Here is a 27,044-nt window from a genome sequence, read left to right on the forward strand (position 1 = left end):
TGAGCCGGAACGTTTCCCAGCCGGCCACGCCCGGGGTTTTCCAGCCTTACCAACTGCATCAACTTTACCGAGAGGAAATGAAAGCTTTCCCCGGAAAAGAAATAATAAATGCACGGCCTTTCGTGTCGTTTCTCCCTGGGGAGGGCGGGAGGGAGACCGGGGGACCCTCGGGGACCCGGTGTGCTTTCCAGCGGGACACGGCTGCGGGGTCGGCGGCCAGGCGCGCTCCTCCAGCCCGGCCTCTGACCCGGGCCGGCCGGGCGCGCCCGGGGCGGGGCCAGCGGTCACAGCCGACCCCGCCCCGGCTCCCGGAAGCGCGGCCCGGCCTCCCGCGCCGCCCGGCCTCCCGCAGCCCCTCGCCGCCCCTGCCGAGCCCCGCGCGCGGGGCGCCGCCATGGCGCGGGGCCTGGCCCGGATCCTGGCGTGCTGGCTGCTCGGCGGGCTGCTGGTGTCAGGTGAGCCGTGCGGGGCGCAGGCCGGGCGGGCTCCGGGCGGGGGCTGCTCCGAGCGCCCCGAGAGGGAGCGGGCGGCGCGGCGGCACCAGGGATGCCGCCCTCCGGGCCCCCCGTGCGGGACCCCAGCCCGCAGGCGGAGGCCGCACTCCAGGGCGGACCCGGGCGCATCGCCCTGCAGCCCCCAGCCGCTGGGCTCCAGCTTCCTTTTCCTGAAAGAGCCGAAGCCCCCCACCGAGGCTGCGCCAGATCTTCCTGCAGTCAGTCCCTGGGACGGGAAGGAGCCCCACACCCCTCCCCGCACCCCAAAGCCTCCCGGCCACCCCGCCCGCTCCTCTTGGGTCCTCCCTTCCCACACCTGAACTCTGGATTCTGCCCCTTGGCGCCCCCACCTCTTGGGCTTCCCATGGACCCAACATTTCAGCCCCTTGGAGGAAGCCAGGTCCAGATGCCAGCCGCTCGCGGCCCCCCTTCACCGGGTGGGGATGCGCCCTGCGCTCCGCCCTGCCGGACCTCTTTCCCACCTCTCAGCCAGCTCTCCTTCCCCACACGGGAACTTCCAGCAGAGGCCAGCTGGGTGCTTTATCCTGAGTTTTCTCCCTTGCTTTCGTGTGTTTAAAAACTTAGAAGAAACCCCAGTGGCTCACCCCTGTAATCCTAGCTACAGATCCCAAAGTCTGTGAGGCTCCCCAACCATCAAAAAGCCACAAGTGGAGCTCTGGGCCAAGTGATAGAGCCTTGAGTGAAAAAGACCAAGGAATAGCTCCCAGGAGGCCCCGATTTCACGTTTCAATACCGGCACCAAAGAGAAAGAAAGAAAGAAGGGGGGAAAAAGAGAGAAAGAGAAAGGAAGGAGAGAGAGAAACATTTGCCTTAGCATAAGTCTTCCCAGATGCGTTTGTTCTGCTGTCTCCCTCACTTCCTACTTAAGTATCTCTTCAGTCTAAGGCAGCTGAAATTCGTGGATTCATTGATCAGGGCATTGGATGTTCAACTTTGAGTTCTCTGCATTAAATATATCAGAAACCTAGAGCTTTCTACCTCTGAAATCCTCTTGCCCCACCATAACCCACCCATCCTTTCCAGCCCACCTCAATCCAGATCACCATGATCTCTTCACTTCCCACCCAGAAGTTTCTTCTCCTGGTGCTTGAAATGAAATCCAGCCTTTCTGGTGCATTAATATCCGTCTCCCCTTTCCTCACAGGGTTGCCATGGAAATCTAAGTGTGGGACGTGAGGCTTTTCTTGGGCCACCTTTTTGAGGAAAAGTGTTGAAAATTTTCCTTTTTTTCTACAGCATTAGTAATGGTGCCCCCTCCTGAAAATGTCAGAATGAACTCTGTTAATTTCAAGAACATTCTACAGTGGGAGTCACCTGCTTTTGACAAAGGGAACCTGACTTTCACAGCTCAGCAGAAAAGGTAGGTCCACGGGTTCTTAGCAGAAGAGTACTAAAAGATGGTGACCCTGCAGGAGGGATTGAGGGAGGGCTGCTGTTACCTGTGTGACCATAGTAGTCTAGAAGGACCGCCTTGCTTGCCTATTTCTTTCTATGCAGGAAATTCTTGCAATCAACTCTTCCTTTGTAGGCTTTCTTGTGTTGGTTTATGATTTTACGTGTGTGTGTGTGTGTGTGTGTGTGGAACTTGAATTCACAGCTTCATACTCCTAGCCTTTTTGCTCAAGACTGGTGTTCTACCCCTTGAACCACACCCAATTCCACCTTTGGGCTAGTTAATTAAGAGTCTCTCTCACAGCCTTTTTTCCCCGCCCTGGCTGGCTTTAAACCAAGAGCCTCAGATCTCAGCCCTCCTGAGTAGCTAGGATTAGAGTTATGAGCCACTAGCCTGATTGATATGTTCTAAGAGAAAAATGCTCCTGCTGTCACCATCTGATTAGACTAGTTTTGCTAAAAGTCCACAGTGTACAGATAGCAGCTGTTTAAGAAACGAGGCTGTCAAGAAGACCCACCACCATGGAGACTGGCACCAGCCACAGGGTCCAGGGATTCAGGTGATACACACAGCCTGCTAAGCTTCCCTACAGCCAGAAGACAGCTGCAGGAAGAAGACAGCTCCTTGCTGATCACAGCTCTCTTGTGTAACAGTAGAAACTTGGAAGGATGGGTGGCTGCTTTCATGCCAGACAATTACCTGGGCCATGGTCTGAATACTATTTCCTTGTCTTGCTCATCTATGTGTGTTTGCCAGCAACTGGGGGTGGAAGTCCACGCCTTCCCACCAGGTAGCCAATAGCAGCAGGTGACTCAGGGCTTCTCCTGGGACTCAAAGTAGGAAGGCAGGCCTGACCTTCAGGGACAGCAGGGGAAGGGCCCTTTCTTATCCCAATAACCTCACCCTCTTTCCTACAGCTGTCATTTGTACAAACATACTCAAGGCCCACAAAGTCCGGGAAAAAAGAATAAGATAGTCCTGGACTAGATGTTGTTGAAGTATAGTGTTTTGTTTTGTTTGGGGGTAGGGGCTTGAACTCAGGGCCTGGACACTGTCTTTGGATACTCTTTACTCAAGGCTAGCACTCTGCCACTTGAGCTGCAGCTCCCCTTCCGGCCTTTTCTGTGTATGTGGTTCCAGGGAATCAAACCCAGGGCTTCGTGCATGCCAGGCGAGCACTCTACCACTAGGCCATGCTCCCGGTCCCCTTGTGCATTATTTATTTGTTGTTTAATTTTTGCCAGTCCTGAGGGCCTGATCATTGTCCTTGGATTTTCTTAAGACTAGTGCTCTACCACTTGAGCCACAGCATCACTTTCAGCTTTTTCTGTGTGTGTGTGTGTGGTATCGAGGAATCAAACTCAGGGCTTCGTGCATGCTAGTCAAGCACTTTACCACTAGGCCACATTATGAATCCTGTTGTTTTATTTTGTTGTTGTTGTTGTTGTTTTTTTGCTGGTCCTGGGGTTTGAACTTTGGGCCTTGTGCTTGTTTGACTTATTTGCTAGTGTTCTACCACTTGAGTTATGCCTCCAGCTCTGATTTGTGCTGTTTGGGGGGGGGGGGTCGTTGCCAGTCCAGGGGCTTGAACTCAAGGCCTGAGCACTGTCCCTGAGCTTCTGCTCAAGGCTAGCATTCTACCGGTTGAGCCACAGTGCCTCTTCAGGCTTTTTCTGTTCATGTATGCTAGGCAAACACTCTACCACAAGCCACCTTCCTAGCTCCTGCTGGTAATTTAGAGATAGGAGCTTCAAGGATTTTTCTGCCTGGCTTCAAACTTCCATCCTCTGGATCTCCTGAGTACAGGTATGAGCTGCTAGTGCCAAGAGTTTTCAATATTTTTATTCCTGGGCACTCTAAGCTTGTTTGCTCCAGGCTGGCACTGTCATAACTCTACTTCTGGTAATTAGTTGAAGATAAGGGTCTTTGGACTTGGGGCTCTCTTCAAACAGTGGTCCTAATATCTCAGCCTTCTGAGTAGTTAGGATTATAGGCATGGGCCACTAATGCCCCGCCTTAAACATTTTTTTTTTTTTGCCAGTTGTGGGGCTTGAACTCAGGGCCTGAGCACTGTCCTTGGACTTTTCTCAAGGCTAAAGCTCTACCCTTGAGCCACAGCACCACTTCAGCTTTTTTTTTCTTTGTATGTGGTGCTGAGGAATTGAACCCGTCTTGGTGCACTAGGCCAAACTCCCGGCCCCCCAGGATTTTTTTTTTTTAATTGAGATCATTTTACCTTAACAGAAAGTTCCAAATTTTTCAAATGTAGTAATAAGAACTTCCAGATAGATTACATCAGATTCACCAATTTTTAATAGTTGCCATTTTTTTTTCTCTTCTCCCTTCTCTTTTCTTTCATAAATCATGCCCTTTACCTCTTAGGATCTTTAAGAACAAGGGTAATATTACCTACAGCACACTTACCAAGTTCAGGAACTTCAACATTGATGTAACAAGGTCATTCGATCGATAGTTGAGCATCCACTGGCTTACTTTTCTGAGGCGCTTATCTGGTTCTGATTGGTCTTACCATTTTGGCTTGTGTTTTCTCCACTGATTCTATAAAGCTTACCCATTCCACTGTGGAGCATTAACTTCCCTCTGTATCAGGGTTTTGTTACTATAAGGATACTTAAGGCTAGGCATTTTGTAAAAGGACAGAGGTGTAATTTGGCTCGCAATTTTGGAGTTCCTGGGCCAAGGGACTGTTTCTGCTTGGGTGACTGTTAGGAAACAAGGGTGTGCCACCTCCTTACCAAACCACCAGTTTGGGCACTTCATCCTACTCTAAGCCTGAATACCTCCTGGAAGGCCCTTTTCCAAATATCTCAACATTCCACCGTTTTATTTGTTGTTGTTTTTTCCAGCACTGGGGTTTGAACTCGGGATTGTGGGCTTGGTAGGCTATGTACTTGCTAGTAAGTACTTTTACCACTGAGCCAGGGCTCCAGATTTTAATCTCTGTCCTTTTATTGTTTTTTTTTTTCCTTGCTGAAAGAGAAAGGACACTTATTTCATGGCAGTCAGGAGAATACCGCACTTGAATACATCTTCAGCTGTTTTCAGGGGTGCAAACTGGCTTAAATAGGGAGAACCTGAAGCAAGGAGTGAGGGAGTCATGCATAGTTAAAGCAGTGCAGACCACAGGAATGGGCTGCTTGGGCTATGACACTGTGGCCTCTGACTATAGGCCTGGCAGGTGGTCTGTAGCTTCTGGTTGTTTTCTTGATGATAGGAACATGGCATTGCCTGTCTTGAGGGACAAGTTGCCTTTTGTCACAGGTTGCTTGTCTATGAATCCCCTCCTTTCTGGAGCCCAAGGTGATTGTAATTATAGCAGGGAATGGCGTAGATCAAAGAGCACAGATCCAAAGTGGAGGGTCAGTTTCCTCACTTTTAATTAATCCACAGGCCTAGGAGAATCACCGTTTAAATTGCCTCTTACAGCCAGGTTCTGATGGTGCATGACTATGGTCATAGCTACTTAGGCTAGACCTGAGCTCTTCAGCTCAAGGCTAGCACTCTACCACTTGAGCCACAGTGCCACTTCTAGTTTTCTGGTGGTTAATTGGAGATAAGAGTTTCACAGACTTTTATGCCAGGGCTATCTTTAAACCGGAATCCTCAGATCTCAGCTTTCTGAGTAGCTAGGATTATAGGCATGAGCCACTGGTGCCTAGATTCTTTTATCTCATTGATCCTTAGAAATTTTTTGCAACGCTCTGGACTTGACTTAAAAATGCAATACGGTATGGAGATGGGAGTTTGGCCTAGTGGTAGAGTGTTTGCCTAGCATGTGTGAAGACCTAGATTTGATTCCTCAGTACCACATACATAGAAAAGGGCAGAAGTGGTGCTGTAGCTCAAGTGGTAGAGCTCTAGCCTTGAGGAAAGCCCAAGGACAGTGCTCAAGCCCTGAGTTCAAGCCTCAGGACTCGCAAAAAAAAAAGTGCAATAAGGAGTGATGTAGTCAAGGCTCTGAAGCCATAGAAGCTGAGTGGAAGTGAGCAGACACCCCCCAGCTCTCTGTGCCTGGCCTTCAGCACCACTAATGTTGCTTTTTTTTTTTTTTAATCACCTTTACCATAATCACTGCTTTTGAAGGCAGTCAAATTAGCCTTGGCACCTGGACAGGTGCAGTGGAAAACCAGTCAGACAGCCTCCCCACTTACAGGAAGGAAGCCTGCGTGTTTCGAATTATTGTAGGGGATTTTCCAGAATAATTTTCATGCAAGTCATTTTTAGGACACTATTTGAAGTCTTATTCTAGTTAATGTGTGACTAGCATGCCCTCAGATGGTGCCCTGTGCTGCTTTGAGAGGGGCTGAGTTTGAATCAAAGTAGATTACAAACATGTATAGAAAAAGTCCCATGAAACCCCTTTGTGTTATTAATACATGCCAATAAAGAAAAAAAATCGATGATAGAGGAAGGTGTCTCAGTCAGATATATCGAATATTTATCCCATTGGTGAGACGTAGGTACTTGTTGGACTCTTAAACACTGAGAAGTTATGTTATGAAAACACCTATTTTTGTGTTTGATGCTATTTCCCCCTAAATTATTTGGCCATGGGAGGATTGGTTTTCAAAGGCCTAATGATACGACAAGGATCATTAATCACTCAGGAAACAGTTTGGAAGATGGTAACATAAATTGTGCATATTATCTCTCAATGTTTTAAGAATGTTTTTTTAATTTTAACAATTTGCTTAAGAGTTTAAGAATTTGCTGGACATTGTTGCATACACCTAGAATTCCAGCAGTAGGGAGGATGAGGAAGAAGAGTATAAATTTGAGGCCAGCCTGGATTATAGGCTTTTTTCTCTCACTATCCTCTCTTAATCTTTGGTAGCAGAGGGAATAAAGCACATTAGCCTCAAAGACAAAAATTACAACTCATTTTGTATCTGTGTGTGCTGGGACTAGAGCCTCTTATGCGCAAGGCTAGCATTCCATCACTTGTGCCAGACCTCTACTTCCAGCTTTTGGGTGATTAATTAGAAATGAAAGTCTTATGGTCCTTTTCTGCCTAGGCTGGCTTCAAACTGTGATCTTCAGATCTCAGCTTCCTGAGTAGCTGGGATTAGGGGTGTGAGCTACCAGCACCCAGCTGACACACTTATGATTTTGTCTTTCTGATTATGTAGTAGTTACAGGGGATTCCAGAATGTATGCAACAGCATCATCTCGACACAGTGTGATTTCGTTGGTCTTTCCAAATATGGCAACTACACCTTGAGAGTCAGGGCTGAATTCGCAAATGAACATTCAAAGTGGGTGGCCATCCCCTTCTCTCCTGAGGATGACAGTAAGCCATTTTGTGTTCCATGTTGTTGTTGTTGTTGTATGTCATCGTCTTGTCTTTTTAATTTTCACACTGATTGATCCATCAACAAGAGCCCTTTGAGTACCCACAGTGGATGGCCTTGTGCAAGAAGCTAATTTAACAGTCTAGATTTAAAAGAATCCTCATAGGCAAAAGTTGGGGGCATGGTAATAGAATGCCTGCCCATCACAACCACAAGGCCCTGAGTTCAGATCCCCAGCATTTAAGAAGTTGAAAGCTAGGTGCCAGTGGATCATGCCTACCTTTTCAGGAAGTGAAGGTCTGAGGATCATAGTTTGAAGCCAGCTTGTACAGAAAAGTCCCAACCGAATCTTATTTCCAGTTAATAAATAAAAATGCTAGCTGTAGGGGCCAGGAGTGTGGCTTAGTGGTAGAGTGCTTGCCTAGCATGCACAAAGACCTGGATTTGATTTCTTTGTACCACATACATAGAAAAAAGTCAGGTGCTGTGGCTCAAGTGGTAGAGCTCTAGTCTTGAGAAAGCCCAAGGACAGTGCTCAAGCCATGTTTTCAAGCCCCACGACTGGCAAAAAGAAAGAAAAAAAAATGCTAGGCTGGGAGTTTGGCCTAGTGGTAGAATGCTTGCCTGTCATGCACGAAGACCAGGGTTCAATTCCTCAGTACCACATACATAGGAAAAAAAAAAAAAAGCCAGAAATGGTGCAATAGCTCAAGTGTTGGCGCTCTAACCTTGAGAAATCCCAAGGACAGTGCCCAGGCCCTGAGGTCAAGACCCAGGACTGGCAAAAAAAAAAAAAAGCTAACTGAATGTATGACTCAAGTGATAGTAATGTTCTTAATTATAGCTAGTATTCTAAGAGAGCTGGGTGTTTGGCCTAGTGGTAGAACTGCTTGCCTAGCATTCATGAAGACCTGGGTTCGATTCCTTGGTACCACATACATAGAAAAAAGCCAGGAGTGGTACAGTGGCTCAAGTGGTAGAGCTCTAATCTTGAGAAAGCCCAAGAACAGTGCTCTGGCCCTGAACTCAATCCTGAGACTAGCGCCTCCCCCCCTCCAAAAAAAAAAAAAGAATGCTACTAAGAGTGCAAGTCCCAGAATTTAAGTAAGTAGGTATTAGGGAATACTTATTTACTTGCACACACACACACACACACAGGCCAAAAATTTATTGTTGAGACAGGAAAAGATAACCAATCACTAAAATAAATAAGAGACCTGGGTTCAATTCCTCAGTACCATACACATAGAAAAAGCCAGAAGTGGTGCTGTGGCTCAAGTGGTAGAGTGCTAGCCTTGAGAAAGCTCAAGGACAATGCCCAGGCCCTGAGTTCAAGCCAGGACTGGCAAAAAAATAAAAGTAAATAACAATTGATAATTTGACTATGATGTAATAATGTGAATGAGTGAGGATCAGGGCCATTCATGAGAATAGGAAGGCTCCTGAGGACAGCTTTCTGGAAGTCAGTTTGGAAGTTCCAACAAACAAACGTGACCCCAAAAGACAGAAAATAGAGGCAATTATGAAGACACAGCCAGGCAGCTAGCCCACAGGAAGGACGGGGAAGAAGATCAGCTGGTGGCAGCTCTATAAAGTCAGGCTGGTTGGCAAGCTGGAAAGAAGACTTCCAGGTCAGGTCTAAACTAACCTGGTTGAACCTTCATCTAGTAACAAATAGACCAGTGATTTGGGGCTGTAGGGCCCTGGTTCAAAGAGGGCCCAAGCAGAAAAGTCTGTGAGTTTCTCATCTCCAATTAACCAGCCAAAAGCTGGAAATGGAGATGTGGCTCAAGTGGTAGAGTACCAGTTTTGAATAGAAAAGCCAAACAAGAGCTCAAGGTCCTAAGTTCAAGCCCCAGTACTGGCATATACTCACACAAATCCTTTTAGATTCCATGTAACACAGTTCCCTTAGAAACAGATTAAGTACCCTACTGGAAAGTCAAACAATGGCCTAGCAAAGATTCCAACCCAAAATCTACATTCTTCGTAATCTCTATCTTATTTTGGATACTTATTTGCCTTGGGATATTTATATGTCTTAGTGACAAGAAAGTGCTTTTAAGCTTGCTTTGGAAAACTGTCAGGTGCTCTTGGTCTGCTTTCAGACCATCTTAGAATGGTAAAAGTAAATCCATTTGCAGACTATCAAAAGTAGCCATGGTCAGAGAAGAACACAAGACAGCCATTCATTGTTCCTTCTGTTATAATTGACTAACTCCCCTGTGCCAGGCACATCGTTTTGTGTATGTGAGTGTGCTCGCACCCATGTGCACGTGCCAGAACCAGTACAGGGGCTTGAACTCAGTGCCTCATGCTGTCTCTTAGCTTTTTCAGTCAAAGTTAGATCTCTGCCACTTGAGCCATACCTCCACTTCTGGCTCTTTATTAGTTAATTGGAGAGAAGAGTCCTATAGATGTATCTGCCTGGGCTATCATTGAACCACAATCCTAAGTTCACAGCCTCCCAAATTTCCACAAACATAAACTCAGTTAATAAAGACTACCTTCATCCGATTTTTTTTTAAAAAGAATCAAAATCCACCGTATCCTTGGCCACATGAGTTAGTGTCATGGGTATGGGTAAAAGAGCAGTGCCATTCAGGACACTTACTGTCTGGCACAAATATGAAGTGAATGGTCAACTTTTGAAAATGTGACTTTTGATTCTCCTTTTGCTTTCTTCGTAGCCCTTCTTGGACCTCCTGGAATACATATAGAAGCCTTTGCTGATTCTTTACACATGCATTTCTCAGCCCCCCAAGTTCACAATGAACCAGGAACTTGGACCATGAAGGACTTTTATCCCTCCTTGGCTTACAATGTGCAGTATTGGAAAGAGGGACATGCGGAGAAGGTGAGCTTGGTGTTAAGATGCATTTCAGATATTGGCTTCCAAGTGCCTCATACTCTTGCTTAGCTTTTTCACTCAAAGCCAGCGTTCTACCACTGAAGCCACCACCCCTCCACTTCCAGCCTTTTGCTGGTTAATTAGCGATGAAAGTCCCACAGATTTTTCTGCCCAGGCTGACTTTAAGCCATGATTCTTAGATCTCAGCCTCCTGAGTAGCTAGGATGATAGCATGAACCACCATGCTTCCTTCTGCTCAGTTTTGATAGGCCAGGATGAGGCCAGCACGTGGGTTCCAGAGGGGCCTTGGGTCTGGTGCTGTCAAAGCCAAAAGCTTCCCAGAAAGATGACTGGTATCTTGAGCTCAAGCTTCTCAGAGCCCCATGGCAAATGTGTGGAACATTGAGTGGGAAGTCTGTACCTTGAGAACTGCCTTTTCTCACAAGAGAAGTTGCAGGAGAAGCAGACTGAGTCAGCAGCAGCAGGCCAGGGGAAGTTGGAGTCAGCTGAATCAGGTGATCTGAGTGACTTCTGTTTTGTGGCATCAGACCCCAGAAACAGGGCAGATGAGCCAAACCCATTGTGACCTCACTCCATCCCCCACCCCCACTCAAGGGCTACCTCTTACCCCAGTTCTCCCTTCCTCGTGTGTGTGTGTGTGTGTGTGTGTGTGTGTGTGTGTTGTAGAACTTGAACTCTGGGCCTCAGCACTGTCCCTCTTCAGCTCAAGGCTATCGCTCTACCACTTGAGCCACAGCGCCACTTCTGGTTTTCTGGTGGTTAATTGGAGATAAGAGTCTCAGGGACTTTTATGCCTCGGCTGTCTTTGAACTGTGATCCTCAGATCTCCTGAGTAGCTAAATTACAGGTGTGAGCCACCAGTGCCCGGCCCAGCCACTCTCTTTTAAAGGGTTGGCTTGGAACATAAAGACCTAGTTGTAGCATTGTCCCTGTCTCCGCATGACTCCTGTCACTATTTATCTATTTATTTGTTTTGAGGGGTGTCACTTACTGAGGCTTGAACTTAGGGCCTCATGTTCTCAAGTGAGACTCTGAACTTAGGGCCTCATGTTCTCAAGTGAGACTCCTACCACTCAAGGCTGACCCTCACCTCCTTTCTGATTAATTGGAGGCAATAGTCTCACCAGCTTTTCTGTCTGTGCTGGTTCTGAACTGCCATCCTCAGATCTCAGCTTTCTGTGTAGCTAGGATTACAGGCGTGAGCCCAGCTTCTCTCTGCCTCTAATATGAGGGCATATTGCTGTATCCTTAGACTAAGATGAAAGGCAAATGGGATGAACTGCTCCCTCACACATCTTTGTTTCTGTATTTTTTTTTTTTTTTGGCCAGTCCTGGGCTTGAGCTCAGAGCCTGAACACTGTCCTTGGACTTTCTCAAGGCTAGAGCTCTACCACTTGAGCCTCAGCACCACTTCTGGCTTTTTTCTATATATGTGGTACCAAGGAATCAAACCCGGGTCTTCGTGCATGCTAGGCAAGCACCTTAACCACTAGGCCAAACTCCCAGCCCTGTTTCTGTATTTTTAAAAAATATAATTATATACCGGGCAGGGTGGCTCATGCCTATAATCCTAGCTACTCAGGAGGCTGAGATCTGAGGGTCATGGTTCAAAGACATCCTGGCACGAAAGTCTGTGAGACTCTTATCTTGAATTAACCAATCGAAAAAGTCTGTGGGACTCTCTATCTCGAATTAACCAATAGAAAACTGGAAGTGGCACTTTGGCTCAAGGGGTAGGGTGGTAGCCTTGAGCTGAAGAGCTCAGCGACAGTACCCAGGCCCAGAGTTCAAGTCCCACGACAACGACCACCACTTACCACCACCACCAACAACAACTTTCTATATATGCTATTATTATAAAGGTGTTTTACAGGGGCATTACTGTTTTATAAGTCAGGTAATGAGCACATTTCTTTTCTGTATGGCATCACCCTCCCCTTCACTCTACCCCATGCACCCTTTTGTCCCTGTCTACAAGTTGCATAGTTGCACAGTGCCTTTTCCACATAGTGTCTTCCAAATAGCATGACTACATTTGTTCACTCTCCTTCCCTCCCTTTCTTCACCCTTCCGACAAAAAGAAAGAAGCAAAAACAAACAGCAACACCTCCCTCACACCTCTTATAGAAGGTTGCTGGTCGAGCTGCATCTGGGTTCTGAGTCATGACTTCCTAATACTATTGTATTGGTGATTAAATTCAATGAAGGAATTGGAAGACATACACAGTTAAATCATAGTACAGGAAATTGTCACATAAAAGACAGTTTTGCTTATAGCCAAGGCCCCAGGAAATGTGTACCTGAAAAGCAATTTATCATATCTAGTTTCATAACTACTTATCAAGCCCAGGTGTCTCAGCCAAGCCCTGGACCCAGAGATGAAACGCAGTTCCCCCTCACAGAGAGAAACAGCACCCTCTAATTAAAAATCCAGTGCCATAACCACGACGGTTGAATGCCTCCTACACCAAGCATGAAAGGCAAACCGTCTCTTATACTTAGCTTCTTATCTAAAGCACGCCCATAGCACAGGCGTCTGGTATCATGCATTTCTTCTCTCACTTTGCCTGGCCCTGTGTATGAAGGCCCCCGAGTTCCTGAAAAGGCCACCTGCTCTCTGACTCCTCCCTCATCCGTGCCCACAGTATCACTCTGAAGTTTATATAGAATGGAAACCTAGTGTTTCTGCAAGACTGGTTCCATGAACAATAGCATGACTGACCTTTAGGAATTACATTTCTTGTGTTGTTTTTTGTTCTTTCTTTCTTCCTTCCTTCTTTCCTTCACTTCCCTTCCTTTTTTCCTTCCTTCCTTCCTTGCTTCTTTCTTTCTGTGCCAATAGTGTAAGTTGAATTCACGGCCTTTATGCTCTCTTTTGAGAGAGCATATGCTCAAGGCTGAAGCTTCTACCACTTGAGCCACTTCTGGCTTTTTGCTTCTTCATGGGAATAAGAGTCTCACAGACATTTCTGCCCAATGTGGTTTTGAACCGAGAGTCTCAGATTGCAGCTTCCTGGGTAGCTGGGGTCCCAGACTCCAACACAGTGTGCTGAGTGAAGAAATACTAGCAAGCCATCCACATCAGCTCCGCAGATAAAGAACTAATTGCGAAAGTTCTTGTTTTAAGCCTGTACCCACTTTGTAAGCTCTTTCACTTCCCTTGGTTACCAGCAACTATTTTCATTCCTCAGATTCAGAACTGTAGCACTAATTAAATCTTCAATTCAAATTCAACTGAGATGTCTTAGCGACGCTAGCCACCAAATCAGAGGCAGACCCCCCCCAAGAGCAGAACCCCCCAGGTTGGGAGATACTAGTACACAAAAGAAGAATCCCAGCCACGAGTGTGGCCTAGTGGTAGAGTGCTTGCCTAGTATACATGAAGCCCTGGGTTTAGTTCCTCGGCACTACATACACAGAAAAAGCTGGAAGTGGTGCTGTGGCTCAAGTGGTAGAGCTCTAGCCTTGAGAAAAGACCATGGACAGTGCTCAGGCCCTGAGTTCAAGCCCCAAGACTGGCAAAAAAAAAAGAAAAGGAAAAGAAAAAGAAAGACTACCTCCATAGAAGACTATGTTTTACAGGCATCTGGTGTTTGGACTTCAACATACAATTTTTTTTTGCCAGTCATGAGACTTGAACTCAGGGCCTGAGCACTGCCTTCTCAAGGCTAGAGTCCTACCACTTGAGCCACAGCAGCACTTCCAGCTTTTTCTATGTATGTGGTACCAAGGAATTGAACCTGGGTCTTCATGCAGGCTAGGCGAGCACTCCACCACTAAGCCAAACTCCTGGCCTCAACATATAATTTTTGTGTGTGTGCTGACCCTGGGACTTTAACTCAGGGTCTGCATGCTGTCCCTGAGATTTTGTGTTCAAGGCTAGCACTCCATTACTTGAACTCCAGCTTTACTTTTGCCTTTTTAGTGGTTAACTGGAGATCAAAGTTTTCGGACTTTCTTGCCTAGACTGGCTTCTACCTGTGATCTCAGCCTCCTGAGTAGCTAGGATTATAGGAGTTAGATGGCTCAGCTCAACATTTGAATTTTTATGAGACACGATGCAATATATTAAAAACTGGCTTATTTTTTTTTATTTTTTTGCCAGTCCTGGGCTTGAACTCAGGGCCTGAGCACTGTCCTTGGGTTTTCTCAAGGCTAGCGCTCTACCACTTGAGCCACAACACCACTTCCGGCTTTTTCTATGTATGTCATACATCGAACCCAGGTCTTCGTGCATGCTAGGCAAGCACGAAGCTAAACTCCCGGCCTGTATCTTTTTATTGATGGTATTACAGGTTGAACTCAGGGACTTGTACTTGCTAGGTTGCCTCTCTACCTTTTGAACCACGCATGCCTTTAGCACTAACTTTTTTGTTTGTTTTAAATATGCTCTCACGTATATGCCGTATCTGGTCTAGATAGCAATCTGCCTATTTAAGTTTCCCACATAACTAGCATAATAGGTGCATGGCACTGCATCCTACTGCGGGATAGGGAGTGAGGGGGATGTCTCATACTTATACCTAGGCTAGCCTGGGACCCCCATCCTCCCAATTCCTACCTCCTTTGTAGCTCTGATTACAGTTGTGAGGCACTGAGGCCTGGGTTAAAACTAGTCTTCCTGTTTTTGTTTTAAGGGCACACGTGATGGTTGATGTCAGTAAAGCTTCAGAATTCAGGCATTGGTTGTCAGTATGGCAGTCTTGCTGCATCCCTGACATGGTGTCAGGATCTGAGATGAGTTAGGAGAGCAGCCGCTCTTTCCTACGCTGAGTCTAAGGCAGAAATAATAACTTGGTAATTATGAAAAAAGAGAAAGAAAAGAAACCTGAAGGCCAGGAGTTTGACCTAGTGGTAGAGTGCTTGCCTAGCATGCATGAAGACCCGGGTTCGATTCCTCGGTACCACATACATAGAAAAAAGCCAGAAGTGGTGCTGAGGCTCAAGTGGTAGAGCTCTAGCCTTGAGAAAGTCCAAGGACAGTGTTCAGGCCCTGAGCTCAAGCCCAGGACTGGCAAAAAAAAAAAAAAGAAACCTGAAGCCAATGCTTCGTACGTGCCATTTAGTCACTTGGGAGTCTGGGAATGAATGGGAAGATCTTGATTTGTCAACCCAAGCTACAGAGGCACTGAGACTGGGAAAACCGCCATTCCAGCTCCAGGAAAAAATTTAAAATATGCTAGGCTTCTCGACAGGGACAGGACAGGGTGGAGTGCACTGAGGATCCTAGCACCATGCTTCAGGTGTGTACCCCGGCGGGAGGTAAGATCCTATCCTAAAAATAACCAAGAAAACACCAGTAGTGTATTGCCAGCCTTGCAAGCACAAGGTCCTGTGTTCCAACCTCCAGTAACAAAAATGAGGGAAAATACTGAGGACTCCTCTGTGTTGAAGCATGTGATTATTGTGTTCTTTTCCACACTCAACCAGATTCAAGTTACTCTTCAGAATGAATTCGAGGTCCTCAAAAACCTGGAGCCCTGGACAACTTACTGCATTCAAGTTCAAGGCATTGTTCCTATTCGAAACAAAATGGGGCAGTGGAGTGAGCCTGTCTGTGAGCGAACGAATGATGGTAGGTGAGATGTATCTCGGAATTCTGCCTGCTCTGAGCCCAGCAGATGGGTCCTACATGGATCACCACGCCATCCAGCTGAGCAGTCTGCAGACCTGCCTCCAAATAGTCTCCAGTCCTGATTGGTCAGCTTTACATCAGAGGAGACGCCCCTTTCTGAAGCAGTTCCTTCACTCTCAGTCTGAAGGGAATGGAACAGGTGGCCATCCAGTGATTCCACTTGTGCTGTGCTTTTACTATTCTCAGCTCTCTGAAACAAGACACATAGAGCCTCCTGGAACTACCCAGCAGAGCCAAGCCCTCTTTTCCCTCCCCAAGTTGACTTTCCGTCTTGGGTGCACATGTCCCGTCTTTGTTTTTGTTTTTGGAGGGGCAGTATTGGGGCTTGAAGTCAGGGCCTGGATGCCATGCACATAGCTGGTGTTCTACCACTTGAGGCACACCTCCCCCTCTGCCTTTTTGGGGGTGGGAGGAGTGGTTAATTGGAGGGACTTTCCTGCCTATGCTAGCTTCAAACCAGTATCCTCCAGATCTCAGCCTCCTGAATAGCTAGGATTAAAGGTGTGAGCCACTGGTGCCAGGATCCTCAGTGCTTTGAGGGGCCCTGAGAACTCTGATGCATGTCACATTTTAGACCTGCTAAAACATGAATGGAAGGATGGGTGAGTAAGAGTCTGGAACTTTCTCCACATCTGGAATGTCAGCAGCCTAGGGCAGCTCCAGCCAGCTTATGGCAGGATTCCACATTCACCAAGAAGGAACCCAGTGAGTCCTAGGTGCAGGGTGTCATGTAGAGGAGAGCAGCCCCTGTTTGTCTCACTGGAGTGAATTCTTGGGGAGATGGGATAGAGTTCTAATCTGGCAGGACACAGGCTTGGACATCAGAAGATCTGACAGCAGAAACACAACAGGCAGCTGAGGAGGGCAGGTGAGTGGTAGGCAGAGGGTTCAGCAGGTCTCTCACACATCCCCCCATACAGACAGAGCTCAGTACTCAGTTCCATTGTTGTTCAGGGTTCTCCAATCTGCTGCAACTAAGTGACAGTTGCTGTGTGCCCCCTAAATAGTCCCTTTCAGATGACTTGAAGGCTTGGTTCTCTTGCCTCTAGCTGGCACGGCACCATATCCATGGGCCTTACTCATGGAGGAGAGCAGCATTGGCCTTAGGGAGAACAAGTAGCCAGGACTGCCACAGAAGGAGGCTGGTACTGAAGAACGAGCTGAGAACACGCATGGCCACAGTCAACTCTGTAGCAGGATTAGTTAAAGCAAGTAAGAACACTTTATTCAAGTCAGTCACCAATGGTTGAATGCTGGCCGGGTGAGTAAGGTAAGGGGGAGTGTCTTAAGTCCTAAGTTCAAATCCTAGTACCGGTGCACACGCACAGTTATCGATAATAACTGCATTAGGAACTGTTGAGTTCTTTCTCGAGAAGAGACCAGATCCTTTTTTGTGACAGTGCTGAGATTTTAAACTCAGGACCTTGCATTTACTAGACAGATGCTCTACTATTTGAACCTTATGCTTCACCCTCCCCTTTTTTTCTGTATCTTTTGCATAAGGTCTCGCATGTATGTCCAGGTCAGTCTGGACCATGATCCTCCCATTTCTACCTCCTGTGTGGATGGGATGACAGGGCTTGCCACTGTGTCCAGCTTTCTGTTGGCTAAGATGAGGGTCTAGAGAGCGTCCTGGCTAGGCTAGCCTCTAACCAGCACACACCCGGTGTCTTAAAGGAAGATGGTGAGGACGTCAGGAAAGTGGAAAAGTGACAAATTTCAGATCACTGCCATTGCCATGAGGCCACTTGAGTCTGCCAACTGGCATTTATCAGAGTTAGGTGCTTTTAGACTTCCTGGGTACTTTTTATTTTTTTTTTTGCCAGTCCTAGGGCTTGAACTTAGAGCTGGGGTGCTGTCCCTGATCCTCTTTCTGTTCACAGCTAGGCTAGCAGTGTACCAGTTAAGCCACAGTGCCACTTTTGGCTTTTTCTGAGTAGCTTATTGGGGATAAGAGTCTTTTACTGACCTTTATACCCTGGCTGACTTTGGACTGTGATCCTCAGAATTCAGCCTCCTGAGTAGCTAGAGTTCTAGGCGTTAGCCACCGGCTTCACTGTACTTCTTGGCAGTTTCAAAGGAATGGCCCCTGAGTCCTGAGGAAGACATCCCTTGCCTGCAACAGCCACGAACATCAGACTTGGGAAGGATCTGCCCTTGGCACCCCCCCCCACCTTTTTTTTTGGTCATCATCATTTCCTTTGTCCATCATGGGACTTGAACTCTGGGCCTGGACGTTGTCCCTGAGCTCTTCAGCTCAAGGCTACCATCCTATCTCTTGAGACACAGCCAACAAGAGCTTAGTCATGTCAGTTGACTCTGAAATTTGTTTGGGGTCATCAGTCATGAGTTCTGGGAGGCTTCTTTCACTTCTTACCACTCAGCTCTAGTGTCTGCATTTCCCTTAAGCTGTTTACCACTTTCATGCAAAAGTTCACCCAGAGCAGACTGATACAGTGTTAGCCTGAAAGTAAGTAACATGCACCAAGATTGTGTGTGTGCGTGCGTGCATGTGTGCGCATGCATGAGAGAGTAGACCTCAACTCAGGACCTAGGCACAGTTCCTTAGCGTTTTTGCTCAAGGCTAGGACTCTACCACTTGAACCACAGCTTCACTTCTGGCATTTTGGTAGTTAGTAATAAATATCTCACAAAGCTGGTCAGAATTCTTTTTTTTTTTTTTTCGGCCAGTCCTGGGACTTGAGCTCAGGGTCTGAGCATTGTCCTGGGGCTTTCTCAAGGCTAAAACTCTACCTCTTCAGCCATAGCACCATTTCCAGCTTTTTTCTATGTATGTGGTACTGAGGAATTGAACCCTGGTTTTTGTGCATGCTAGACCAGCACTCTACCACTAGGCCACACTCCCGGCCTCATGCTGGTCAGAATTCTTCTTATCCTTTGATTTATTGTACAATAGCCGTAGTGTCACAGGGCAGACCCTGAAGAAGATAGGAAAGGAACAAAACTCTCTGAGAAGCCCTGCAACCTCCAGACAGCAGCTGTATTCATGGAAGACTGTTAGGGATGAACCGTTTGAGAGTCTGATTTCCAGAGGTTGCCATCCGATTGTGGTTACACAACAGCCCTAAGGTCTCTGTGACTCAAGCTGCAGAGAATCTCACCCACTCCCATCTCCCCACAGAAACTCCGCCCTGGATCGTGCCCATCATCCTCATGGTGTCTGTCTTTGCGGGCTTCCTGCTGCTCATCGGCTGCTTTGCTCTGCTATGGTGCATTTACAAGAAGACCAAGTACACCCTTGCCCCTGGGAACGCTCTCCCGCAGCACCTGAAAGAGGTAGGGGGTGGAGCAGAATGGAGACTCCAAAACTCCTCATGTTCTGCTGTAAACTCAAGGCTACCCAGTTTTAGACAGTAGGTTTTCCAGGAAAATTACTCACATCTCACATTCTGGTCTTTCAGTCAGCTTGAAAGAAAGGAGGCAGTAATGCTAACTACTCAGGAGGCTGACCTCTGAGGATTGAGGTTCAAAGTCAGCCTGAGCACGCAAGTCCATGAGACTTATCTCCAATTAACCACTAGAAAACCAAAAGTGGCCCTGTGGCTCCAGGGGTAAGGTAGTAGCCTTGTGCTAAAGAACTCAGGGACAGCGCCCTGGCCAAGAGTTCAAGCCCCACGACTGACAAAAAAAAAAAGAAGGCAGGTTTGTTCCAAAAGCCTTTCTGGAACCTGGACAGCTCCTTTCTTCTGTGATCTCTGCCCAAAGCCTCACGTGATTGGGGAACAGAGTGACAGATCTGGGGAAAAGGGTATACAACAGCTCTCAGGGTAGAAATGTAAGAAAGACCCAACTAGGCTAATGCAGGCAGATCAGGCAGGTGAGAGGGGAAGGAAGAGTGCTGTGCTCATTTGGAAATACCCAAGAGAGACCGAAATTCTAGTGTATATCTTGTTTAAGGGAGGGTTTTTCCAAAGATTTAGAAAGAACTGCCAGGCGCTAGGGACACATGCTTGTAATCCTAGCTCCTCAGGAGGTTGAGCCCTGAGGATCGTGGTTCAAAGCTAGCTCAGGCAGGAAAATCCATAAGATTTTTCTCTCCAATTAACCACCAGAAAACTGGAAGTGGCCCTGTGGCTCAAAGTGGTAGAGTGGAGCCAAGAGTTTGGCCTAATGGTAGCGTGCTTGCCTAGCATGCATGAAGATCCAGGTTCTATTCCTTGGTACCACCTACATAGAAAAAAGCTGAAAGTGGTGCTGAGGCTCAAGTGGTAGAGCTCTAGCCTTGAGAAATCCCAAGGACAGTGCTCAGTTTCTGAGCTCAAACCCAGCACTGGCAAAAAAAAAAAAAAAGTAGAGCATTAGCCTTGAGCAAAAGCGCTCAGGCCCTGAGTTCAAGCCCTATGACCAACCAAAGAAAAAAGAAAAAATGTAGCTAGCAAAAGATCAGAACTGAAGAGACCCTAAGAAATAAAATAAGTGGTCCGTTCTATGTTGATTCTGCTTCTGTGCATTCAAATTAATGCAGATCAAATATATTTAAATTAATTTTTTATCTGTACTGAACTTGTAAATTTGTTTCACTATTCCCTACTCATTATAGTCGTAACGGCTATTTACATAAAATGTCTATTAGATTGGATGATATAAATAATCAAGGTAATTTTAAGTATGGTTGAAGGTGCATTGGCTGTATGCAGTTTTTTCTTGGGCAGTATTAGGGACTGAACTCAGGGCCTTAAGCCTGCTAGACAGTTACTCTATCACTTGAGCCACAACCTGCCATTTTTCCTTTTCTTCTTTTAGATGGGTGGGGATGGGGTTCCAGTAACAGGGCCTGGCTGTTGTCCCTTAGCTTTGTCTGCTCAAGACTGGTACTCTACAGCTTGAGCTACAGTTCCACTTCCAGCTTTCTAGGGCCTAATTGGAGGTAAACATCAGGGACTTTCCCAACGAGGCTGGCTCTGAACCACAATTGTTAGAGCTCAGCCTCCTGAATAGCTGGATTGTAGTCATGAGCCACGGGCTCTTACCTGGCATCTGATTGAGGAGCGAGGGGTTAGAAATCAACCTGTGCATTGTGTAGGTGCCTCATCCAAGCTACAGTTGTTGCCTGTGAAACCTCTGTAAGGCCTCCGTGTGCTGGCCAGGGCCCTGCCGAACTATAGTAATAACTTATTCCTGGAGTCAGCTGCAGTCAGGAGGTGTCACTGTGCCTTCCACGATGCAATGCCTCCATGTCCTCAACCCACTCCCAAGTGGCCAGTTGGTCTCCCCTAGAATCATCGTCCTACCAGGGGGCTTGGCACTGACCTGGGGGCTCAGCTCTGATCTGTGTCACAGGCCAGCTGGACGTTCAGCAGGGGCTAGAGTACATCTGCCTAAGGGAGTGGAAACTACCACTCTTAGGCCAGAGCAAAGCCCATTCATGATCCTGTTGAGGCCACATACAGAAGCCAGCAGATGTCCAGTGCTGGGCCTCCCCTCTGCTTGGCTGTATCCTTTCTGTGTTGAAGTTATCAGCTGGAATTAATTTGCATTCCACAAATCTACACATCTCAAGCTGGCACCCCTCCTCCTACATGCCATCCACAGGCCTCTTGTTCCTCTCCTTCCAAGGCTCTCCTGCTCTCCCCCAGCCACCAGCGTAGCCATTGAGAGGATTGCACAGGATGTGGGCCACCCCAAGAAGAACACAAGGTCTTGTTCTGCTATGTGAGGCATTTCCTGAAAACGAGTCCCACAGCTGTGAGCTATAACATCTGTCAGTGTTACAGAGGGCATCTGGGTAGCCCAGGACAGTACCCACTACAGAAAAAAAAAAAAAATACTTGAGACCCTAGACAGGTATTTTAGAGAAGCTGGAAATTGCTAAGAGCATCAGGGAACACTGAAACATCAGAGTTGTGCAAAGCCACAGCTGAACAAAGGGAGGCCCTTGGCTGTGGGTGGGTGGTATTCTGTTAACTGAGAAACTAGAGGAAACTAAGTTATTATTCACCTGCTATTTTTGGCTGCTTATCTTCACCATCAAAGAAACTTGGACAGACAGGAAAGAGTACATGGCAGATCAAAGCCAGCATACGTTTAGTAAAGGGGTCAGTTGGACTGAGCTCTTACCTCCAAAGTTAGCAGGCTCTCTCTGTATTTTTATTATATATATATATATATATATATATATACATATGTATATATACATATGTATATATATTTATTTATTTGTTTATTTATTTTGCTGTGGGGAGGCAGTACTGGGATTGATTCAGTCTTTTATGTGGTAGGACAGTGCTCTGCCACTTGAGCCACATCTTTTTCTAGGGAAACAGCAACAAATGATTAGCACAGCAGAGTTACACCCCCAAGGTGTGAGGTGAGCAGTTCAGTTAAAGACCAATTGTATCAAGCTGTCAGAGTTTAGGGTTTTAGTATCCAAATGGGTGAGGTCACTAGGTAGTATAAAACTGAGGTTCTCTCCAAAATGGTTTCATGATTTTGTAATGGCTGCCCAGGTAAGGGAAGTCGGGTAACTGCCCTTTCTGAGAGTTTTCAGCCCCCTTGGCTTGACCAAGTTTAACACTACAAGTGGAAGTTGTATAGCAGCATATGCCCCCAGGGTGCCCAGTGTTGACACAGGGAGTGGACTCCATCAGGACAGAAGGAAGCCATTAACTTGTGTGTGTGTGTGTGTGTGTGTGTGTGTGTGTGTGTGTGTGTGTGTGTGTGTGTACTCATGCATATATTGTTATGCTATATTAAGAAGATCGTGCATTTGTCTAAATCATCTTATAATTCTGTCAGTCTTGATGTATTCCGAAGCTGTATAGCTACGTTAAGCATATTTGTTTGTTTGTTGATTTGTGTGCTAGTACTGGCCTTGAACTCAAGGGCCTCATGCTCTTGGTTGCCTTTTCTTTCTTTTTTTTTTTTTTTTGCTAGTCCTAGGGCTTGAACTACTGCCCTGGGCACTGTACATGGACTCTCTCAAGGCTAGCGCTCTGCCACTTGAACTACAGCACCACTTCTGTCTATGTGGTACGGAGGAATCAAATCCAGGGCTTCATGCATGCCAGACAGAGCACTCTACCACTAGGCCATGCTCCTGGCCCTTGCTTATCTTTTTTGACTCTTACCTCCACCACTTGCAGCTTTTTTTTTTTTTTTTTTGGCTGATTGTGGGATTTGACCTCTAGGCCTGGGCGTTGCCCCTGAGCTCTTCAGCTCAAGGCTACCGCCCTACCCCTTGAGTTATAGCGCCACTTCTAGCTTTCTAGTAGTTAATTGGAGATAAGAGTTTAGTGCCTGGGCTGGCTTTGAACCAAGATCCTCAGATCTCAGCCTCCTGAGTAGCTAGGATTACAGGTGTGAGCTACCACACCTGGCTTCCAGCTTTTTTTGTTTTTGTTCCAGCCCTTGGGCTTGAACTCAGGACCTGAGCATTGTCCCTGAGCCTTTTACATAAGGTTAACACTCTACCACTTGAGCCACAGCTCCACTTTTTGGTAAATAATTGGAGATAAGAGTCTCACATCTACAGTTAACCACCAGAAAGCCAGAAGTGGTGCTGTGGCTGAAAGTAGTAGAGTGCTAGCATTGAAGAGCTCAGGGAGAACACCCAGGCCCCAAGTTCAAGCCCCACAACTGACATCAAAAAAAAGGTTCAAAACTTTCCTGCTCAAGTTGGCTTTAAACCCCAATTCTCAGATCTCAGTCTCCCGAGTGGCTAGGATTACAGGCTTGAGCCACCAGCTTATTTATAAAAATCTAATTCAAAACTTCTCAAAAGAATTTGAGGTCCTGAATTTGTGAGAGGGCATTGTTAGTGTAGGCAGGTGGAATAGACATGAACAGAGTAGAAGAAATGTCCTGTCTACAAGATTCTAGTCTAATGCCCAAATATCAGACCAATAATTAAGATAATGGCCCTAGCACCAGGCCAGGCGCCAGGCATGGTGGCTCACACCTGTAATCCTAGCTAATCAAGAGGCTGAGATCTGAGGATCTTGGTTCAAAGCCAGCCTGGGCACTAAAGTCCATGAGACTCTTATCTCTAATTATCCACCAGAAAACTGGAAGTTGGCATTGTGGCTCAGGGGATAGGGTGGTAGCCTTGAGCTGAAGGGCTCAGGGACAGCAACCAGGCCCAGAGTTCAAACCCCACAACCCCACAGAAAAGATAATGCCCCTAGCCAGACATTGGTAGCTCACACCTATAACTTTAATTACTCAGGGAGTAGAATTCTAGCTACTCACAGTAGAGCACTAATTTTGAGCTAAAGACCTCAGGGATACCACTCAAGCCCTGAGTTCAAGCCCCACAACTGACAAAAAATAAATAAAAATAAAATATTTGTAAGACTCAGAAAAAGAAATGGAACAATTTGATAATTAATTGTCCTTTCTTTCTGCCACAGTTTTTGGGCCACCCTCATCAGAGCACGCGTCTCTTTTTCTCCTTTCCATTCTCTGATGAGAATGAAGTTTTCGACAAACTGAGTATCATTACAGAAGACTGTGAAAGCAGCAAGCAGAATCCCAGTGGCGGTGACAACTCAGGAGTCCCATCTGGGCCAGGACCTCCAGAGATAGTTTCCAATGAAGAAACAGTCTCAGCTGACCTGGAAAACCCCACACCCCAAATGTCAGTACCAGAGAAATGATCAGAGAGAGCCACTGCCTAAGAAAACTTCACGTCTACACATCTCAGGCTCTGGATTTGTTCACACAACCAAACATCTAGTTTGAAAGACCCAGATGCCAAAAATACTCCATCTCAGAGACTCACTGCTTTATAAAGACTTTGATTTAAAAAAAAAAAAAAAAGTTGTCCACTGAAAATTCAGTCGCTTATACTCATTAAAATATAAATTATAGCCGGGCGGTGACTCATGCCTATAATCCTAGCTACCCAGGAGGCTGAGATCTAAGGATCAAGGTTCAAAGCCAGCCCGGGCATAAAATGACCTGAGACTCTTATCTCCAATTAACTTCTAGAAAAATGGGAAGTGGGGCTTGGCTCAAGGGTAAGGTAGTAGCCTTGAGCTGAAGAGCTCAGGGACAGCACCCAGGCCCAGAGGTAGGGTGGTAGCCTTGAGCTGAAGAACTCAGGGAAGACAGCACCCAGGATGAGTTCAAGCCCTATGACCCTTCCCCTCACCCCCCAAAAATATATACAAATTACATCTTCATTGTGAGAAGTATTTTACATGAGAACTAAGTGGGGTGCCAATTGATGGACCTGAAAAACAACCTCACCTTAAAAGTGGTCATCATCATACCAGATGGACCCAGATTGCAGGATTCTCAGGGAGACGTCGAGAGGATTCCTTGTTCTACCTGTGTGTATTTCATGTGTGTATTTCATGTGTTGCCAGTGCTGTCTGAGATCTTTCCTCTCTGCCTAATGTATTTGCCAGCTTTCTGTTATTACAAGATACCTGATATAAACAGCTTCACAAGAGGAAAGGTTTGTCTTTGCTCATGATCGCAGTGGTTTCAGTTCATTGTCCCTTGGCTTTGGGCCTGTGGCAACACACTACATCATGGTGGGAATGAGTGTGCTTGTCCAGAAGAGGGAGTAGGGAGGGCTTGAAACCCAATATCCACTTCAGTGTCACCCCCCAGTGACATCACTTCTCCCAGCTAAGCTCCACTTAATGGTTCTGCCCCCTCCCACTATCACCAAGCTGCCCATGTAGGTATTTGGAGGACATTCAGGATCCACACCGTCGATTAATGGCAGGACAGTTGTATAGCTGTTGGACAGCGAAAGAGGCCCCCGTTTGCCTTTTTCATTTTTCTTATGGTACCAGGGTTTAAACTCAGGGTCTTGAGTTTGCTGGGCTGGCATTATACCATTTAAGCCACACCCTTATCCCTGTTTTGCTTTTAGTTGTTTTTCAAGTAGTGGCTTGGATTTCTTCCCCGTGTAGCCTTGGACTGTGCTCTTCAACCTATTCTGTTGCTACACCACCATGCCTCCAGCTCTTTTTCATGGGAGTCTTTTTTTTTGGCCGATACTGGGGCTTGGCACTGTCTTTGGACACATTTTGCTCAAGGCTAGTGCTCTGCCACTTGAGCCACCCCACCCCACTTCCGGTTTTTTCTGCGTACATGGTACCAAGGAATTGAACCCAGGGCTTCACGCATGCTAGGCGAGCACTCTACCACTAGGCTACGCGCCCAGTGGGAGTCATTTTTGAGATAAGGTCATACTTTCTGTCCAGGTCAGTGCTTGGACTGAGATCTGCTTCTCATGACTCAGATGACACGGATGGGTCCTTACACACTTCTTCCATTGAGCTGGAGTCTCAGCGTCCTCCCAATCTCAGCCTCTGACGCAGTTAGGATGATAGGCATGTGACACCGTGCCAAGTGCCGTTTTGAGCCTCCCAGGTATCTAGGATTATAGATGTGAGCCACCAACAGATGGCTTGAGCTACCCCATTCTCAACCACCGCTCTGCAGAGGCCACTGGTATCTCTTTGTCTGGCTTTGCACCTGAATCCTTTCTTTAGACGTGTCAACAGCTGAGTGGTTCAGAATGCCATGTGCTCATGTATCCAGCCCTACTTGGTGTCGGGCTATAGGCACAGGTCCTAGACCGTGTCCTGGCTTTGAAAGAAAAGTTAGGGGTCCTAGGAGAAATGTCCAAAGAAGACCAGCAACTCAACTGCAATGCGGATGTTCCTACAAGACTGGGTCTGATTTGGGGTTGCTACTGTCTGAATCCCCCAGACTGCTTCTCCAAACCTTCCAGAGATTCTGGGCTTGAACTCTAGGGCTCATGCTTTCATTGAGCTATATTGCTCACAGCTATTGCCATACCACTCGAGCCACACTCTACTTCCTGTCTTTTGCTGATTCATGGTAGATAAGTCTCAAATGTGTTTTGCTTGGACTGACTTTGAGCCATGATCCTCACATTTCAGCCTCCTGTGTAACTAGGATTACAGGTCTAAGCCACAGGGCCCAGGCTTTGAGCCCCATCTGAAACAGTCCCCCACTGCACAGTGTCACCATTCTGGAGACCAAGCTGCTGGCATATAAACCTCTGAGGGACAAACCACATCCAAACTATGGCACTGTCCTCCACGACCCTAAGATGACATCAACTTAAATGTCGAGTGTGATGTTTTAAAAGCAACTTTTCTGCTGGGCCCTGGTGGCTCACACTCGTAATCCTAGCTGCTCAGGATGCTAAGATCTGAGAACTGCAATTCAAAGGCAGTTGGGGCAGAAAAGTTCATGAGACTCCTATCTCCAATTAACTACCTGAAAACTGGAAGAGACGCTGTGGGTCAAAGTGGTAGAGTGCTAGCTTTGAGCAAAAAAAAAAAACCTCAGGGCCCTGAGTTCAAGC

At 46.8% G+C, this 27,044-nt stretch overlaps 1 protein-coding gene across 2 annotated transcripts; it reads left to right on the plus strand.

Annotated features, from left to right (window-relative positions):
* The first annotated feature begins 317 nt into the window (after positions 1-317).
* Positions 318-24,645, plus strand: Il10rb (interleukin 10 receptor subunit beta). Of its 2 annotated transcripts, none has more exons than XM_090348860.1 (7): positions 318-455; positions 1,752-1,875; positions 7,059-7,219; positions 9,911-10,077; positions 15,523-15,671; positions 18,870-19,024; positions 24,097-24,243. In XM_090348860.1, exons 1-7 carry the CDS (start codon positions 395-397, stop codon positions 24,150-24,152), a joined length of 873 nt encoding a protein of 290 aa, XP_090204986.1. In that variant the 5' UTR covers positions 318-394; the 3' UTR covers positions 24,153-24,243. The 2 variants fall into 2 exon arrangements, with proteins under 2 accessions (XP_090204986.1, XP_090204978.1); XM_090348852.1 differs by having other exon boundaries at positions 321-455; positions 15,523-15,667; positions 24,097-24,645.
* The last annotated feature ends 2,399 nt before the right edge of the window (positions 24,646-27,044 follow it).

Source organism: Megascapheus bottae, chromosome 1 (assembly GCF_031878675.1).
Source record: "Megascapheus bottae isolate mThoBot1 chromosome 1, mThoBot2.hap1, whole genome shotgun sequence".
NCBI classification, from domain to species: Eukaryota; Metazoa; Chordata; class Mammalia; order Rodentia; family Geomyidae; genus Megascapheus; species Megascapheus bottae.